At 41.9% G+C, this 17168-nt stretch overlaps 1 protein-coding gene across 6 annotated transcripts in view; it reads right to left on the reverse strand.

Annotated features, from left to right (window-relative positions):
• clcn2a (chloride channel, voltage-sensitive 2a) overlaps window positions 1-17168 on the reverse strand; it is a 94761-nt gene that overhangs the window by 17351 nt on the left and 60242 nt on the right. For 4 of the 6 annotated variants that reach the window (XM_061798559.1, XM_061798558.1, XM_061798554.1 and 1 more), the window contains exons 7-15: window positions 17127-17150; window positions 14210-14288; window positions 13766-13891; window positions 8037-8121; window positions 6988-7089; window positions 5694-5796; window positions 4739-4894; window positions 2576-2645; window positions 2382-2492 (exon numbers count right to left, since the gene is read on the reverse strand). In XM_061798559.1, coding sequence (XP_061654543.1) covers window positions 2382-2492; window positions 2576-2645; window positions 4739-4894; window positions 5694-5796; window positions 6988-7089; window positions 8037-8121; window positions 13766-13891; window positions 14210-14288; window positions 17127-17150 — 856 coding nt within the window. The remainder of the gene's footprint in view (window positions 1-2381; window positions 2493-2575; window positions 2646-4738; window positions 4895-5693; window positions 5797-6987; window positions 7090-8036; window positions 8122-13765; window positions 13892-14209; window positions 14289-17126; window positions 17151-17168) is intronic. The other 2 variants (XM_061798556.1, XM_061798557.1) reach the window with 1 other exon arrangement.

Consider the following 17168-nt stretch of genomic DNA (forward strand, 5'->3'; position numbering starts at 1 on the left):
CCGCAATGGTCCACTTCAGCCACGTTCGGTCACGTTGCTCAATCTGCGGCAAATTTGTTATTTATATATTTGGCCATATGGGACAGAAAGACAGCCTTGTGCCGAGACCCTGGTGATCTTATCTACAAACCATTTTCACTTTCTGGTCTGCCCAAGATAATATTGAACCTAAGTGGGATCAATTTTCATCAGTCACATCCTATAAGCTGCAATGAAGTGATAAAAATGGCATTGATTCCTGAAAATTGTGTCTGAAGCCAAATTAGCTACAATTCGGCCACACTGTAACAGAATCAAATAATTCGGAACAAGCCCCGACATGAATAGCAAAAATCAGCCTGCAATTGACCCCCCTAAAATTTTTTAAAATGACCTTTATTAATACTGTAGTATAAACCATAAATGTACCCTAAACTAGGATACCAAAACATTTTAATAGCATCTAAAAGTCATTTTACATTACCCTTGATTATACAGACCCTTTCCAAAAAATGTAATATCATGGAAACGTTTATTTATTTACATAATTCCATTCAGAAAGTTAAACTTTCATAGATTATAGATTCAGGGCCCACAATTTAAACATCCATCCATTTTCTTCAGTTTATCTGAGGTCGGGTTGCGGAGGTAGTAACTTTAATAGGGAAGCCCAGACTTCCCTCTCCCAGCCACTTCAACCAGCTCTTCTGGGGAGATCACGAGCCGTTCTCAGGCCAGCGGGGAGACATACTCTCTCCAGCGTGTCCTGGGTCGTACCCGGGGTCTCCTCACGGTGGGATGTGCCCGGAACACCTCACCAGGGAGGCGTCCAGGAGGCATCCTAATCAGATGCCCGAGCCACCGCATCTGGCTCCTCAATGGGGAGGAGCAGTGGCTCTACTCTAAGCCCCTCATGGATGACAGAAGTTCTCACCCTATCTCTAAGGGGGAGCCCAGACACTGCGGAGGAAACTCATTCCGGCCGCTTGTATCCAGGATCTTGTTCTTTCGGTCACGACCCACAACTCGTGACCTTTGGTGAGGGTAGGAATGTAGAACGATATGTTAATCTTCAATACTTGGTTGGGAATCCCTTTGCTTTAATCACTGCCTCGATGCGCCGTGGCATTTAGGCAATCAGCCTGTGGCATTGCCTGGGAGTTATGGAAGCCCATATTTGCTTGATGCTTGCTGTCAGTTCTTCTTTGTTTTTGGGTCTGGTGCCCCTCATTTTCCTCTTGATAATACCCCATAGATTCTCAATGGGGTTTAGATCCGGCGAGTTGGCTGGCCAGTCAAGCACTGTGATGGCATGTGCATCAAACCAGGTTTTGGTGCTTCTGGCGGTATGGGCAGGGGCCAGGTCCTTCTGGAAGATGAAATCGGCGTCTCTATACAGATCCTCAGCAGAAGGAATCATGAAGTCCTCTAAAACATTTTGGTAGATTGTTGCAGTGACCTTGGATTTAAGAAAGCAGAGTTTACCAACACCTGCACTGGACATGCACCCCAAATCATGACTGACTGTGGATATTTCACAATGGACCTCAAGCAGCTTGGGCTCTGTTCTTCACAAGTCTTCCTCCAAACCCTTGGACCTTGATTCCCGAATGAAAGGCACACTTTACTTTCATCGGAAAAGAGGACCTCGGACCACTGGCCAACAGTCGAAACCTTCTTCTCCTTGGCCCAGTTGAGACGCAACCTACGTTGACTCAGGCTCAGAACCCGACAGCATCTCCCGGATACGTCTGAATGTTAAGGTTTTTGAAACTCCTGCCTCATTGCACTCTTTCTGGAACTCTGCTGGATTTTTGAACCTTCTCTGTTTGATAATCCGCTGAAGGTCATCTCTTTTGCTGGTGCATCTTCTCCTGCCACATTTTGTCCTTCCACTAGACTTTCAATTGATATGCTTGGACACAGCACTCTGTGTACAGCCAGCCTCCTTCACTATGAACTTTTGTGGCTTACCCATCCTATGGAGGGTATCAATGATGGTCTTCTGGCCAGTTGTCAGGTCTGGAATCGTCCCCATACTGAACCCAACTGAGGCAATTGAACCAAACTGAAGCAATTTAATGACACTTTGGTTAAACCTGTGCATGTGCTTTGAGTTCAGTAGATGATTAGTGTGTGACACTCAGTTTAAAACATTTATGGCCTGTAATTTGGGATGACTTCTTCTTAGTATTCAGATTTTTTGAATTCCTGATTTTGTAGGTTTTATGAGATGGAACCCCAAATTATGTAAACAAATAAATACTTGTTTAAATTGTGGGCCCTGAATCTGTAATCAATGAACGTTTAAATTTTTGACTGGAATTATGGAAATAAATAAATTATTTAAATTATTTTGGAAAGGGTCTATAAATGGCTTACAGATACCTAGAGATGCTCACCCACTACAGCATAACCGCCGGGCACTATGGGATACACGCTGCCGTCGGCATGGATACCACCAGGAAACATGGCAGCCATGATCTCTCCGACAAGTCTGCCAAATCCTGCACCTAACCATCACACACATTCACAACATGATTTATTTTTTTTATTTTACTACGATGAGAAATAACTTGTGCAAGATGTGACTCACCGATGAGGAAAACTGGCATGAAGGCCCCACACGGAACGGGCATGGTGGTGGCCACGGCGGACATCCAGAACTGAGACGACAGAGTAGACATTAAAGTGGACATATTATGGAAAATGTACTTATTAATAGCTTGTATACAAATAATGGAGTCTCTCTCCCACCTATCACATTTAAAATTAAACTAGTAAATCTTTAGTTTTCTTACTTAAATGGGGATGAAGTCTGGCTAGTTTTTCCTGGCGCCGAGTGTGTAATGCAAGGGGCCTCGTCGGCTACTTGTGGAAAGCAGATTTTCGGACAATTTTTTTGTCTTGACTTTCGGGGAAAAATTTGAGTTACTAGCGCTAGACGGTGGCAGCTAACTTCAAGAAAAGCAGCAGTTTGTTAGATAGTAAACAGTTATTCAAAAAAGCCAATCTCAACTGAAGATTACTGCAAAACTAAACATAAAACAAAAGACAATTACATATATATTTAAAACCACCACATAACTGCCTTAGGAAAGTCAAATAGCTTAACACACAATGCAAAACATCATAGACGGGATAAAAAAACTAGCATCGATGCCACATTAATTATATACCTTTCAACACTTATATGTGAACTCAAGCGGTACAAATAGATGCAGACAGAATACAATACTCAGAGTTATATATTCTTTATCCTCCGATAAAAATTACTAATATTACTGTGGCTTACTGAGGAGTTACCGTGTCCATACACACTATATTGCCAAAAGCATTTGCACACCTGCTTTGACGTACATATGAACTTAAGTGACATCCCATTCCTAATCCTTCGGTCCACGCTTTGCAAATATAACAGATTCAACTATTCTGGGAAGTCTGTCCACAAGATCTAGGAGTGTGTTTATGGGAATCTTTTACCATTCTTCCAGAAATGCATTTATGAGGTCACACACCGAAGAGAAGGCCTGGCTCTCAGTCTCCCCTGTAATTCAACTTAAAGGTGTTCTATTGGGTTGAGGTCAGGACTCTGCGCAGGCCAGTCAAGTTCACTCACACCGACTCTGTCATCCATGTCTTAATGGACCTTGCTTTGTGCACTGGTGCACAGTCATGTTGAAAGAGGAAGGGGCCGGCTCCAAACTGTTCCCACAAAGTTGGGAACATGGAATTCTCCAAAATCCCTTTATATGCTGAAGCATGCAGAGTTCCTTTTACTGGAACTAAGGGGCCAAGCCCAGCTCCTGAAAAACAACCCCACACCATAATCCCCCCTTCAACAAACTTTACACTTGGCACAATGCAGTCAGACAAGTACCGTTCTCCTGGCAACCGCCAAACCCAGACTTGTCCATCAGAATGCCAGATGGAGAAGTGTCAGAACACATCTCCGTGTGGCGTGTTTTACACCACTGCGTCTGACGCTTTGCATTGCACTCGGTGCTGTATGGCTTGGATGGAGCTTCCCCGGCCATGGAAACCCATTCCGTGAACCTCTCTGCGCACTGTTCTTGACCTATTCTGAAGGCCACATGAAGTTTGGAGGTCTGTAGCGATTGACTCGGCAGAAAGTTGGCGACCTCCTTGCACTATGCGCCTCAGCATCCACTGACCCCGCTGCGTCAGTTTACGTGGCCAACTGCTTCGTGGCTGAGTTGCTGTCGTTCCCAAATGCTTCCATGTTCTTGTTATACAGTCGACTGTGGAATATTTAGGGGTGAGGACATTTCACAACTGGACTTGTTGCACATGTGGCATCCATCACAGTTCCACGCTGGAATTCACTGAGCTCCTGAGAGCGACACATTCTTTCACAAATGTTTGTAAAATAATCTGCATGCATAGGTGCTTGATTTTATACACCTGTGACCATGGAAATGATTGGAACACCTGATTCAGAGTATTTGGATGGGTGAGCAAATACTTTTGGCAATATAGTGTGTATTGTATGTCTGTAAAATACTGCCCTCAGGTGGGAGCAGCACAATATCCATTGAATTGAAACAAAACAATGTGCCAGAAACAATTTTATAGAGTGCCATTTTTATTGTTGATAAACACACAATGAAGATATTTATAGATTTTTACTTGGGAGGCTAGAATGGGTGAATGGCCTTTCCAGTCACTTCAATGGGGACCGATGAGTCGAGATACTAGTAGTTTGGGTTACAAGCGTGTACCAGTAATACAGACGCACCTTCATGACAATGAAGAGGACGAGCGTGATGAAGACGTTGACCTGGGGGTGCTTCCAGCCGTGGTGGTGGCTGATGTAGTCGAACTCCTCGGCCACGCCTTGGCGGCACCACGTGCGGTTGTCAAACAACGCCACCAACGACTCGTGCTGCGTCAGCTGAGGTCACAACCACAAGTTACAATTAACAAGCATCTGGGAAGTATTCACAGCGCTTCAATTTTCCCACATTTTCTTATGTTGCAGCCTATTTCCCAAATGGAATTAATTCATTTCCCCCCTCAAAATTCTACACACGAAGCCCGTAATAGTGATTTAAAAAAAAATAAAATTAGCAAAAGTTTTCTTTTTCAGTTCTTTTTTCATGGTGTCATAAAGGGGTTTTGTGTGTAGAATTTTGAAGGAAAATGTTTTTTTAATTAGATCAAACAATTGGTTAATTATAAAAAAATTATCAATAAAAATGTTTTTTATGATTCAAATAAAGTACATATTTTAAATACACATGTAACTTTTATTTATTCTATCAACTAATTTGCCAATTAACTCTAATCAATAAAAAAAGAACGAATTAGTATTTCATTTTTAAAATAAACTATTTTACATATGCAAACACATTTAATATGTATATTATATATGTATCAAATACATATAATATATAAAATGTATTTAATTAAATAAGTAGTTGATGAATAAAACTCAACTATTGCTTTTATATTAAAATAAACTGGTATTTTACTTACACATTTAACAATGTATGTGTATTTTTATTGAAATAATTGTGTAATTAATTGTAATTATGGTACCACTTATAACATTTGTTTTTTTTTAAAGGCCTTTTTAAAAATCAAATGTGGCCTTTGAGCACAAACGTATGTAAAATGTACACTGTAGGTGACGTTTACCTTTCATCAAAATGGTCCTCAATCATTTTGCCCGCCAAAAAACACGTCCTCACCTGGCCTGCCATGAACTGCCCGAAGCCCGGCGGGAACGTGAGGGTGGACACCAGCAGGGTGACGAGCGCTGGATACGCCAAACGCCTGACAGGAAGAGACGGACTGCGGGGTCATTAATGGGTGCACTCGTCATCAAGACGGGGTAGATTTTTATTTTTCAAGCGCAGGTGGTGAGGGAACAGCGTCCGCAAATAGCTCCTGTGTGATGTGTGAGACTAAGTGACCCAATTAACACGCCACCAGGCCAATTTTAACCACAAGGTCTGGGGCAATGCACCGCAATTTTTATCCTTCACCAACATATTTAAACATCAGTCGATTTAAATGTGGCTTCTCTTCTTTCCACCCTAATTTGGACTTCCAACTTCTGAAAATAATCAATAAAATAAAGCCTAGTCTGTAGAAGGCTGCACTATGTGCACAATGTATTAGGACATGTGACACTTAAGTGGAGAGACCCCACTTGTGGAGAAGAAAATGGGCATGTGTTCTTACTTCACATAAATGTTCAAGATGTTTAACATTTACAATTAGCATCCTGTTTTTTGAGCAGATCGGAGAGGAAATATCACTCTTAACACACCATAGGATGATTGGATGAGATAATCTTTTGGAAACATCAGATATTTGGGCCTTTTCTGGCTTTGATCGTTAGGAGGGAAAATGGCTCAAATTTGGCCCTATTATCGGTCCGTGTGTACCTCCATTTATTCTCTAACTCCTGATCCCTCGCTTTTCTCACTCATGCCGGGAAGTAAATTCCAGGGCTAACGTGAAAGTTAAACCTTACGATCGCAAACACATGTGTGTGGTCAATACAGAGTCCAGCTGAGCCACGGATTCCGTGATTGTTATCTGTCACGGAACGACAGCCAATTAGGAAGTGACACTCTTGTTCTTCTATTTATTCTTCTGCTATGAACTTTTTTTCTTTTTTGTATGTTCTGGGGAAGAGATTTACGATTAAGATTATGTGTGTGATGTGCTGCTCATATGGAGTACACCTCACACTTTAATAAGAGTAGTCATAATACAGTGGACCATTTCTTTTCCTCTTCATGTTGGGTCTATCATGTTAAAAAGCTGTTAAGCTGTTGAATACCAGTGTGTACCCCATTTAAAATATCTTGTTAAGGATTGATTAGCTTGTTAAAAACAGTTAAATTCTCACTCTGATAAAGCTCAGCAATCCCTGGAGTCTCGACTACAGTCCTGCTGCTTTGTGGCAGCTTAACAATTAGAGGGCTACTGTGAGGGCGCCACTCAATTGCGTGGAAAGGATTAGATACTTACTTCCTCAGCAAGAGCTTGTTAATGGTCTTCTGCTTCCTCATGCACTCCACGATGAGCCGGTTCAGGTAGACAAAGAGGGCGCCACCGAAACCGCAGGCGATCCTGCAAATAAAACACCAATGACACCAGAGACTCCAGAAAGTCTTTGACTCTTCAGATTTGGGTTCATCGACTGACTTTCTGTTGTTATTATTAAGTATTAGTAGAGTATAGTGATTGGGCCAGAGCCCTGAAACGAATAGAAAAAAATGTGAGTAACTGACACCCCCTGTAGTACCACATTATGTAAAAACATGAATACATTTTCACTTCATGATGTAAAAAAGACACATTTTGTTATAGGGTAAATTTTTTAATAAAATTCTTCACATTTTGTATTAAGTTGTTACAAATTGTATCAGTTGTTACAAAATGCGGGTGTTGTACTTTTATTATTATTATTATTTTTTTTTTTATAATTTGGTGCATTATGTAACAAACCACTAAAATGTATGTCTTAAAGCTATAATATCTATCTTCAGTTGCCCCCTGTGCTGGAATTCAACATTACAGCAACAGAGCCGACGATTCAACATCTTTTTTTTTTCCTGTTTTGAAGCACAACCGTTGGGGAAAAAAGATGGATTTGTCAGAAGACGCAATCGTAAATACGCTATAATTGTTGCAGTTTGTGCATGGATTGTTCTGATGGTGCTGAACACAACGTGCTACTACACTGAAGACGCGCAATTATATATTTAAACATGCCTGTATCTTGTAAAAACTAATAAAAAATGTTTGCTTAAAAATCTGAGCTATAGCAAGGGCGTAAACGATGAACCGTGATATAGTAGCGGAACACTTTATTGAAAAAGACAAGAGTGCAAAATGGAGTAAATCAATGGGGAAAAAAGTTAATTTCATGCCCGGATCAGCAAACACAAATCAACTCAACTCGACAGGAATGCAAATGAGGAGGCTGAAAGGATGGAGACGTCCTTCGCAAACCCAAGCGGCGACAAACTTGGCGATCAGGTTAAGCTGCCACGGCTCCGAAGGCACGCACTCACCCGAGGACGGCGAAGGCCGGCAGCTCCTGAAGGTCGAAGGGGAAGTCCAGACGGAAGCGAGTCTTAAAGAGAGCAGTGATGGTCTCTGATGGAAAACAAATGAGTTTAGTCAACAAATGTGGCATACAAACATAATGAAATCATTCCTTGAAATCCTTCATAATGAAATCCAATCAAAGTTTTGAAACATTTTGGCTTAGCAGTGAATATGCTTGCAAACACAGAGGTGAAACGGTATGAAAATTTTACATCACGATTATCAGTATAATTTTTTTTTTTTAAACATTTATTGTTGTTTAAATATAACACGTCATGCACACAGACAGCCTAGCTCCTTCTCGCTCTCCCTCGCTTACCTGTTCACTCAGTCTCTGCCAATGCTAAATACGATATTAAAGATAATTATAAATTGGAAATGGTAATACGGTGGTGCCTTGAGATTCGAGTTTAATTTGTTTGGTTCGTAACTCAAAAACACTTGTATCCCATTGAAAAAAAATGTAAATGCTGTTAATCGGTTCCAGCATCCCAAAAAACACAACCCTAATTTTGGGGAAATAGTACTCGATAATATTGTACTTCTTAAAAACACACAGTAATGACATAATTAAATAGAATGTAAAGCATTAGACAGTTGTCGAAAATTTTTTTGCTTTAAATCAATGAACATTGTGCAGCTCCTTCTGGTGTGGGCACCTTGGCCCCCGAGGGTAAATGTGTAATGTATAACTACACTGTACATCGAACCGGTCCAGGCTCCACAGCAAACTGCAGTTATATTAGTTGTTCTTTGCAGAGGATAAATAATATATACCTGTAAGTATTGTTACATTGTCTGTGTCTACGTGTTGCTCCACCTTTTGTGTTCCAATATCTGTTTCTTAAAGAGTTATAGCACCACAATAATGATGCTATTCATTAGCTCGTCCTTGGCGTTTCTCATAATATGTTAGCATTTGGCTAGCAGAGTTTAACATTAAGGTATGCAATTGTGTATATCCACAATGTGTAGTTCTCTTTGTTTCATGGTTAGTTTGCCAGTAAACGTAAACTGGGAGTGGCTTTAAAAAGCTTGAAGGTTCTCTTTTGAACAATTCTTCACCATCTGCCGAAGTGCTGCTTGCTGTGAAGTGGGTTCACTGCCACCATCTCGTGCTCATACCTCCAATGTTGGCTCGCAAGTCACAGCAAAAAAAAGAATGTTCGAATGGCTAGTATCTCGGAAAACTCAGAACTTGGGGCACTTGTATGTGAACCCTAACCCTAACCACTGTACTAACTGTTTGATATTTGAAATTAACTGTTTAATCCCTAGCTTCAAATAACTACAACATAATGTATCTTTGTTCATCTACACTATATTGCCAAAAGTATTTGCTCACCTATGTTGACTCACATGAACGTAATCCGTGGGGTTCAATATGATATTGGGTCACCTTTTGCAGCTATAAAAGCTTCAACTCTTCTCTTCAAAGCCAGAAGCATGGAATTGTCCAAAATCTCTTGGTTTGCTGAAGGCTAGTTCCTTTCACTGGAACTAAGGGGCAAAGCTCAACTTCTGAATAACAACCCCACACCATAATCCCCGCTGCATCAAACCCTACATTGGCACAATCCAGTCAGACAAGTACCGTTCTCCTGGCAACCTCCAAATCCAGACTCGTCCATCAGATCGCCAGATGGAGAAGCGTCAGAACACATCTCCACTGCTCGAAGAGTGCAGTGGTGGCGCGTTTTACACCACTGCTTCCGACACTTTGCATTGCTGTATGGCTTGAATGCAGCTGCTCGGCCATGGAAACCCATTCTGTGAAGCTCTCTGCACACTGTTCTTGAGCTAATCTGAAGGCCACATGAAGTTTGGAGGTCTGTAGCCATTGACTCGGCAGAAAGTTGGCGACCTCCTTGCACTATGTGCCTCAGCATCTGGTGACCCCGCTCCGTCAGTTTACGCGGCCTACCGCTTCATGGCTGAGTTGCTGTCGTTCCCAAATGCTTCCATGTTTCTATAATACAGGTGACAGTCTTCTTCTTTTCCTTTCGGCTTGTCCTGTTAGGGGTCGCCACAGCGCGTCATCCTTTTCCATGTAAGCCTATCTCCTGCATCCTCCTCTCAAACACCAACTGCCATCATGTCTTCCTTCACGACATCCATCAACCTTCTCTTTGGTCTTCCTCTAGCTCTCTTGCCTGGGAGCTCCATCTTCATCATCCTTCTACCAATATAGTCACTATTACTCCTCTGGATGTGTCCAAACCATTGAAGTCTGCTCTCTCTAACTTTGTCTCCAAAACATCGAACCTTGGCTGTCCCTCTGATGAGCTCATTTCTAATTTTATCCAACCTGGTCACTCCGAGAGCGAACCTCAACATCTTCATTTCCGCCACCTCCGACTCTGCTTCCTGTTGTCTCTTCAGTGCCAGTGCCTAGCAGAGACTCTTCTGTCACATAACACACCTGACACCTTCCTCCACCCGTTCCAACCTGCTTGGATCCGTTTCTTCACTTCCTGACCACACTCACCATTGCTCTGGACGGTTGACCCCAGGTATTTAAAGTCCTCCACCCTTGCTATCTCTTCTCCCTGTAGCCTCACTTTTCCCCCACCACCCCTCTCATTCATGCACATATATTCTGTCTTACTTCGGCTAATCTTCATTCCTTTTCTTTCCAGTGCATGCCTCCATCTTTCTAACTGTTCCTCCAGCTGCTCCCTGCTTTCACTCCAGATCACAATGTCATCTGCAAACATCATGGTCCACAGGGATTCCAGTCTAACCTCATCTGTTAGCCTATCCATCACCACTGCAAAAAAGAAGGGGCTTAGGTCTGATCCCTGATGCAGTCCCACGTCCACCTTAAATTCGTCTGTCACACCTACAGCACACCTCACCGCTGTTCTGCTGCCCTCGTACATGTTCTGTATTATTCTAACATACTTCTCTGCCACTCCAGACGTCCGCATGCAGTACCACAGTTCCTCTCTGGGTACTCTGTCATAGGCTTTCTCTAGATCTACAAAGACACAATGTAGCTCCTTCTGACCTTCTCTGTACTTTTCCATCAACATCCTCAAGGCAAATAATGCATCTGTGGTACTCTTTCTTGGCATGAGACCATACTGTTGCTCGCAAATACTCACTTCTGTCCTGAGTCTAGCCTCCACTACTCTTTCCCATAACTTCATTCTGTGGATCATCAACTTTATTGCTCTATAGTTCCCACAGCTCTGCACATCACCTTTGTTCTTAAAAATGGGCACCAGTACACTTTTCCTCCATTCCTCAGGCATCTTCTCACGCACTAGAATTCTATTGAACAAGCTGTTCAAAAACTCCACAGCCACCTCTCCTAGATGCTTCCATACCTCCACAGGAATGTCATCAGGACCAACTGCCGTTCCATTTTTCATCCTCTTTAATGCCTTTCTAACTTCCCCCTTACTAATCATTGCCCCTTCCTGGTCCACCACACTTGCCTCTTCTACTCTCCCTTCTCTCTTATTTTCCTCATTCATCAACTCCTCGAAGTATTCTTTCCATCTAGCTAGCACACTGCTGGCACCAGTCAACATATTTCCATCTCTATCCTTAATCACCCTAACCTGCTGCACATCCTTCCCATCTCTATCCCTCTGTCTGGCCAGCCTGTCGAGATCCTTTTCTCCTTCTTTAGTGTCCAACCTGCCATACATGTCATCATATGCCTCTTGTTTGGCCTTTGCCACCTCTACCTTTGCCCTGTGTCGCATCTTAATGTATTCATTTCGCCTCTCCTCGGTCCTCTCAGTGTCCCACTTCTTCTTAGCTAACCTTTTTCCTTGTATGATTTCCTTTACTGTGAGGTTCCACCACCAAGTCTCCTTCTCTCCTTTCCTGCCAGAAGATACACCAAGTACTCTCCTGCCTGCCTCTCTGATCACCTTGGCTGCAGTGGTCCAGTCTTCTGGAAGCTCCTCCCGTCCACCGAGAGCCTGTCTCACCTCTTCCCGAAAAGCTGCACAACACTCGTCCTGTCTCAGCTTCCACCACATGGTTCTCTGCTCTGCCTTTGTCTTTCTAATTTTTCTCCCCACCACCAGAGTCATCTTACACACCACCATCCTATGCTGTCTAGCCACACTCTCCCCTACCACTAATTTACAGTTGGTAACCTCCTTCAGATTTCATCGTCTGCACAAGATATAATCCACCTGCGTGCTTCTTCCTCCGCTCTTGTAGGTCACCCTAATGTTCGTGCCTCTTCTGGAAAAAGTTAACAAAAGTCACTACAGCCATTTGCATCCTTGTTGCAAAGTCTACCACCATCTGTCCCTCCAAGTTCCTTTCCTGGATGCCGTACTTACCCATCACTTCTTCATCACCCCTATTACCTTCACCAACATGTCCATTAAAATCTGCACCAATTACAACTCTCTCTCTGTCTGGGATGCTCAGAACTACTTCATCTAGCTCCTTCCAGAATTTCTCTTTCACCTCTAGGTCACATTCTACCTGTGTGGCATAGCCACTAATCACATTACACATAACACCCTCAATTTCAAATTTCAACCTCATCACTCGATCTGATACTCTTTTCACCTCCAAGACATTCTTAGCCAACTCTTCTTTTAAAATAACCCTGACTCCATTTCTCTTCCCATCTACATCATGGTAAAATAATTTAAACCCTGCCCCTAAACTTCTAGCCTTACTGCCTTTCCACATAGTCTCCTGGACACACAATATATCAACCTTTCTCCTCCATCATGTCAACCAACTCCCGAGATTTTCCCCTCATAGTCCCAACATTCAAAGTCCCCACATTCAGTTCTAGGCTCTGTGCTTTCCTCTTCTCTTTCTGCCGAAGAACCCGCTTTCAACCTCTTCTTCTTCTTTGACTTCGACCCACAGTAGCTGAATTTCCAACGGTGCCCTGCAAGTCGACGGCGCCGGTGGCGGACGTTGTTAACCCGGGCCACGACCGATCCGGTATGGAATTCTTTGGATGAACGCTCATATTTGTTTGGCAAGGTTTTAAGCCGGATGCCCTTCCTGACGCAACCCTCTGCATTTATCCGGACTTGGGACCGGCCTACAGTTTGCACTGACTTGTGCCCCCCATAGGGCTGCATTATACAGGTGACAGTAGACTGTGGAATATTTAGGGGTGAGGAAATTTCACGACTGGACTTGTTGCACAGGTGGCATCCTATCACAGTTCCACGCTGGAATTCACTGTGAGGGACACATTCTTTCACAAATGTTTGTAAAAACTGTGCATGCCTAGGTGCTTGATTTTATACACATGTGGCCATGGAAGTGATGGGAACACCTGATCCTGATTATTTGGATGAGTGAGCAAATACTTTTGGAAATATAGTGAATCTATGCCAGTGACGTATAGTGACAGCCAGAACAGTTAAATGCTTTTCCACTAGATGCAGAAGGTATAATTAACCTGTGTATCTTTTTGTGACATATTTGCTTCGTGGTGTGCTGTGAGATTTTTTCCAATAAATAATATCTGCTTTGGGCTCAGCAGAGGTTGAGAAACACTGAGGAGAAGTTTGTAAATTATCCTTTTTTCAACCCGTTCGATAATGCTCAGTATTTTCGTTGGAGACAAGTTGCTACTGTTTTGAAACAATACTAACAATCGTGATGGAGAAGAACCATGTAAAGTTCCCCACATACTGTAGTCCGCAATGGGTCAGAGGTAATAAGAATGGAGTCTGTGGTTGTGTACCTTCTTCCTGGTTCCACACGGCCAGCACTCGGAAGATGAAGGCACTGAAGGTAGCAGCGAAGAAGCCCCTCCAGTAGTTCCTTACCGCGAAAAACGTCGACGTGACCTCGATGCTGAACAACACCCCTTTGTCACATGCACACAAACTCAACTCAATTTTATATATACATAAAATAAAAATACAAAGCTTTAACAAATTGCTCCACATTAGATCAAATATAAAACACAATAATATAAATAAATACTATTTTGTCCTCATTAAAATACAGTACACAAAAGGTTCTCCCTTCACAGTGGCATTTGGCATACAGCTTCCAGTTTTAGTTCGTCTTGTTGCACTGTCTACAGGTTCTATTTTTGTGACGGGCTTAAATAAAATGTGCCGCGTGGCATAACTGTGTATGGAATAAATGCTTAAACGGCTTTCTATAGGTGTCATCTTACCTCCAATAGGTGCAGCAAAGCAGCAGCCCACACCCACCGCACAAGCAGCAGACAGCATTTCAGTGTTTCTCAACTCGTTCTGTCCAATCAGCATCAGATATGGAAAATAAAATACAGAAACATACACAGGGTGTCCCCGGTTTATGATGGAGTTCCGCTCCTATGGTGGCATCTTAACCTGATTTTGAATGGGTCATAGTCTATCTATATCATGACAGTAACTATTTGTGGAAAATTTTATCCAAGGGTGTCCATATAATCTGGAGACGTGCAAAAATGCATATTCAATGTCTTAATTGCCAAAGTCATTTTTAAATTACTGTCACAATATAAATACCAATGTGCTTGCTAAAAATGGTTTTACCTACATACAACCCCATTCCAATGAAGTTGGGACGTTGTGTTAAACATAAATAAAAACAGAATACAATGATTTACAAATCATGTTCAACCTATATTTTATTGAATAATAAACAAATAACATTTAAGGACAATGTTCCTCAATTGCAAGGAATTTAGGGATTTCATCATCTACGGTCCATAATATCATCAAAAGGTTCAGAGAATCTGGAGAAATCACTGCACGTAAGCGGCAAGGCTGAAAGCCAACATTGAATGTCCGTGACCTTCGATCCCTCAAGCAGCACTGCATCAAAAACTGACATCAATCTGTAAAGGATATCACCACATGGGCTCAGGAACACTTCAGAAAACCAATGTCAGTAAAAACTGTTCGGCGCTACATCCGTAAGTGCAACTTGAAGCTCTACTATGCAAAGCAAAAGCATTTATCAACAACACCCAGAAACGCCGCCGGCTTCTCTAGGCCCGAGCTCATCTAAGATGGACTGATGCAAAGTGGAAAAGTGTTCTGTGGTCCGACGAGTCCACATTTCAAATTGTTTTTGGAAATTGTGGACGTCGTGTCCTCCGGGCCAAAGAGGAAAAGAACCATCCGGATAAAGTTCAAAAGCCAGCATCTGTGATGGTATGGGGCTGTGTTGGTGCCAATGGCATGGGTAAATTACACATCTGTGAAGGCATCATTAATGCTGAAAGGTACATACAGGTTTTGGAGAAACATATGCTGCCATCCAAGCAACGTCTTTTTCATGGACTCCCCTGCTTATTTCAGCAAGACAATGACAATGACAATGTGTGTTTTTTTTTCTGTTTAACACAATGTCCCAATTTCATTGGAATTGGGGTTGTACATTTGAAAAGGTTAAAACAAGGAAACTGGTCTCTTCTTGTTTGTTGAAGTTGTTATTTTCCGAAAACTTTTAAAAATGACTTTTTAATTGCTGTATGGTATAAGGCTAACAATATTTTAAGAAGTGAAATGTTCAACAACATTGAATTCAATTGGAATATTAACAAATAACATTTTCAATATGATTTCCAACATTTGTGATGCAAAGGTTACATCAATTTTAGCACACGCTCAGGTTGTACATGTTCAATCATGTGTGTTGAATCTGTGATTTTCGTTTAACATGCCTTTTATTCAGTTTATCCATCCAGCCATCCATTTTCTGTCCTGCTTAGAGTATATCGTTACTAGGGTCGTAGGTGAGCTGCAACCTGATATATGAAAATATTAAATAACACGTGTGTTAAAATTGTTTTCAACAAAGAAATTACGCATCGACCTTTATATCACAAATTTTAGAAATGTATTGTAGATGTAGATGAAAAGTTAATTTCTTGAAAATATGCATAGTACGCTCATAAATTCAAAACGTCGTATGCTGCTACCGTTGAAAACCGAGGACCCCCTTGAACAGACAGCTGACATTCAAGCAAATACGTACACACAGGTTGTACAAGCAAAATGCTGCCCTACAAAGCTGCTGTCATCATTTCACATTCTGTATGACACATGTTGAAATCGTGGAAGGACGTGTTTGCACAGAATGATGGGCGACGCGGATGGATGACACACTGCACTCAAATGTACAAGCATCCATCTATCATGCCCGCAAATGGACAGAGCATGTGGAGGGCCGTTTGAGCATTTATTCCATATCATTCATATCCAGCTTTAGGTCTATGTACTAGTATGCTCTTTGTCCTCACTAGTCAGACAATTACACCAGTAGACCGACTGTGTCTTACTAGTAATTTTTTTTTCCACTACTACTGTAGTACCACACATGGGCTGTTACTATGTTACTAGTAAGACACAGTTATTGTATTAGTGCGCTGAATTGTCTTATTAGTGAGGACAAAGAGCATACTAGTACATGGAGCAAAGTCTTGAATAATTATTATTCAACATTCTTGTACTAGTGTCCATGTACTAGTATGCTCTTTGTCCTCACTCTGAAGACAACTTTGGCATAGTAGTAGGACAACTACATGTTACTAGTGAGGCAAAACTGTGCAGTAGTTGACAACTGCGTGCAACTCATGCTACGAGTAACATTATAAAATTCAACAAATTAACATATAGCGCTTCACTCATAGTACTAGTAGCGCATAGATGTAAATTAGTGGACCGTTTTTCTTCAATAATAACGTAGTTATCCTGCTAGTATGCCAAAGTTGTACTACGAGTCTGGCAAAATGTCATACAGTAGTTGAAAAAAAGGTTACTAGTAAGACACAGTCATTCTACTGTTTCCTCGGAGAAAGAGCATCCTAGTACATGGACTTGAAGCTGGATATTAAGCAAAGGATATCAAATAAATAACATCCATCTTAAAATTGCAATAGTAGGCCAAAGGTGTCGCTAGTAGTGGAAAAAACATTACTACTCGTACGACAGTTGTTCTACTAGTGCGATGAACTGTCTTTCTAGTAAGGACAACGAGCGTACTAGTACATGGATCTTAAGCTGAATGTGAAGGATATGGAATAAATGCTCAAATGTCTTTCCATGATTAATGTTGATGGAAGTGGCCACAACTCATACCTTGCTTCCCTCAAAGGGTTCTTCCTTTAGCAGTGATAGTGG

This window comes from Phyllopteryx taeniolatus, chromosome 14 (assembly GCF_024500385.1).
Source record: "Phyllopteryx taeniolatus isolate TA_2022b chromosome 14, UOR_Ptae_1.2, whole genome shotgun sequence".
Classification (NCBI taxonomy): domain Eukaryota; kingdom Metazoa; phylum Chordata; class Actinopteri; order Syngnathiformes; family Syngnathidae; genus Phyllopteryx; species Phyllopteryx taeniolatus.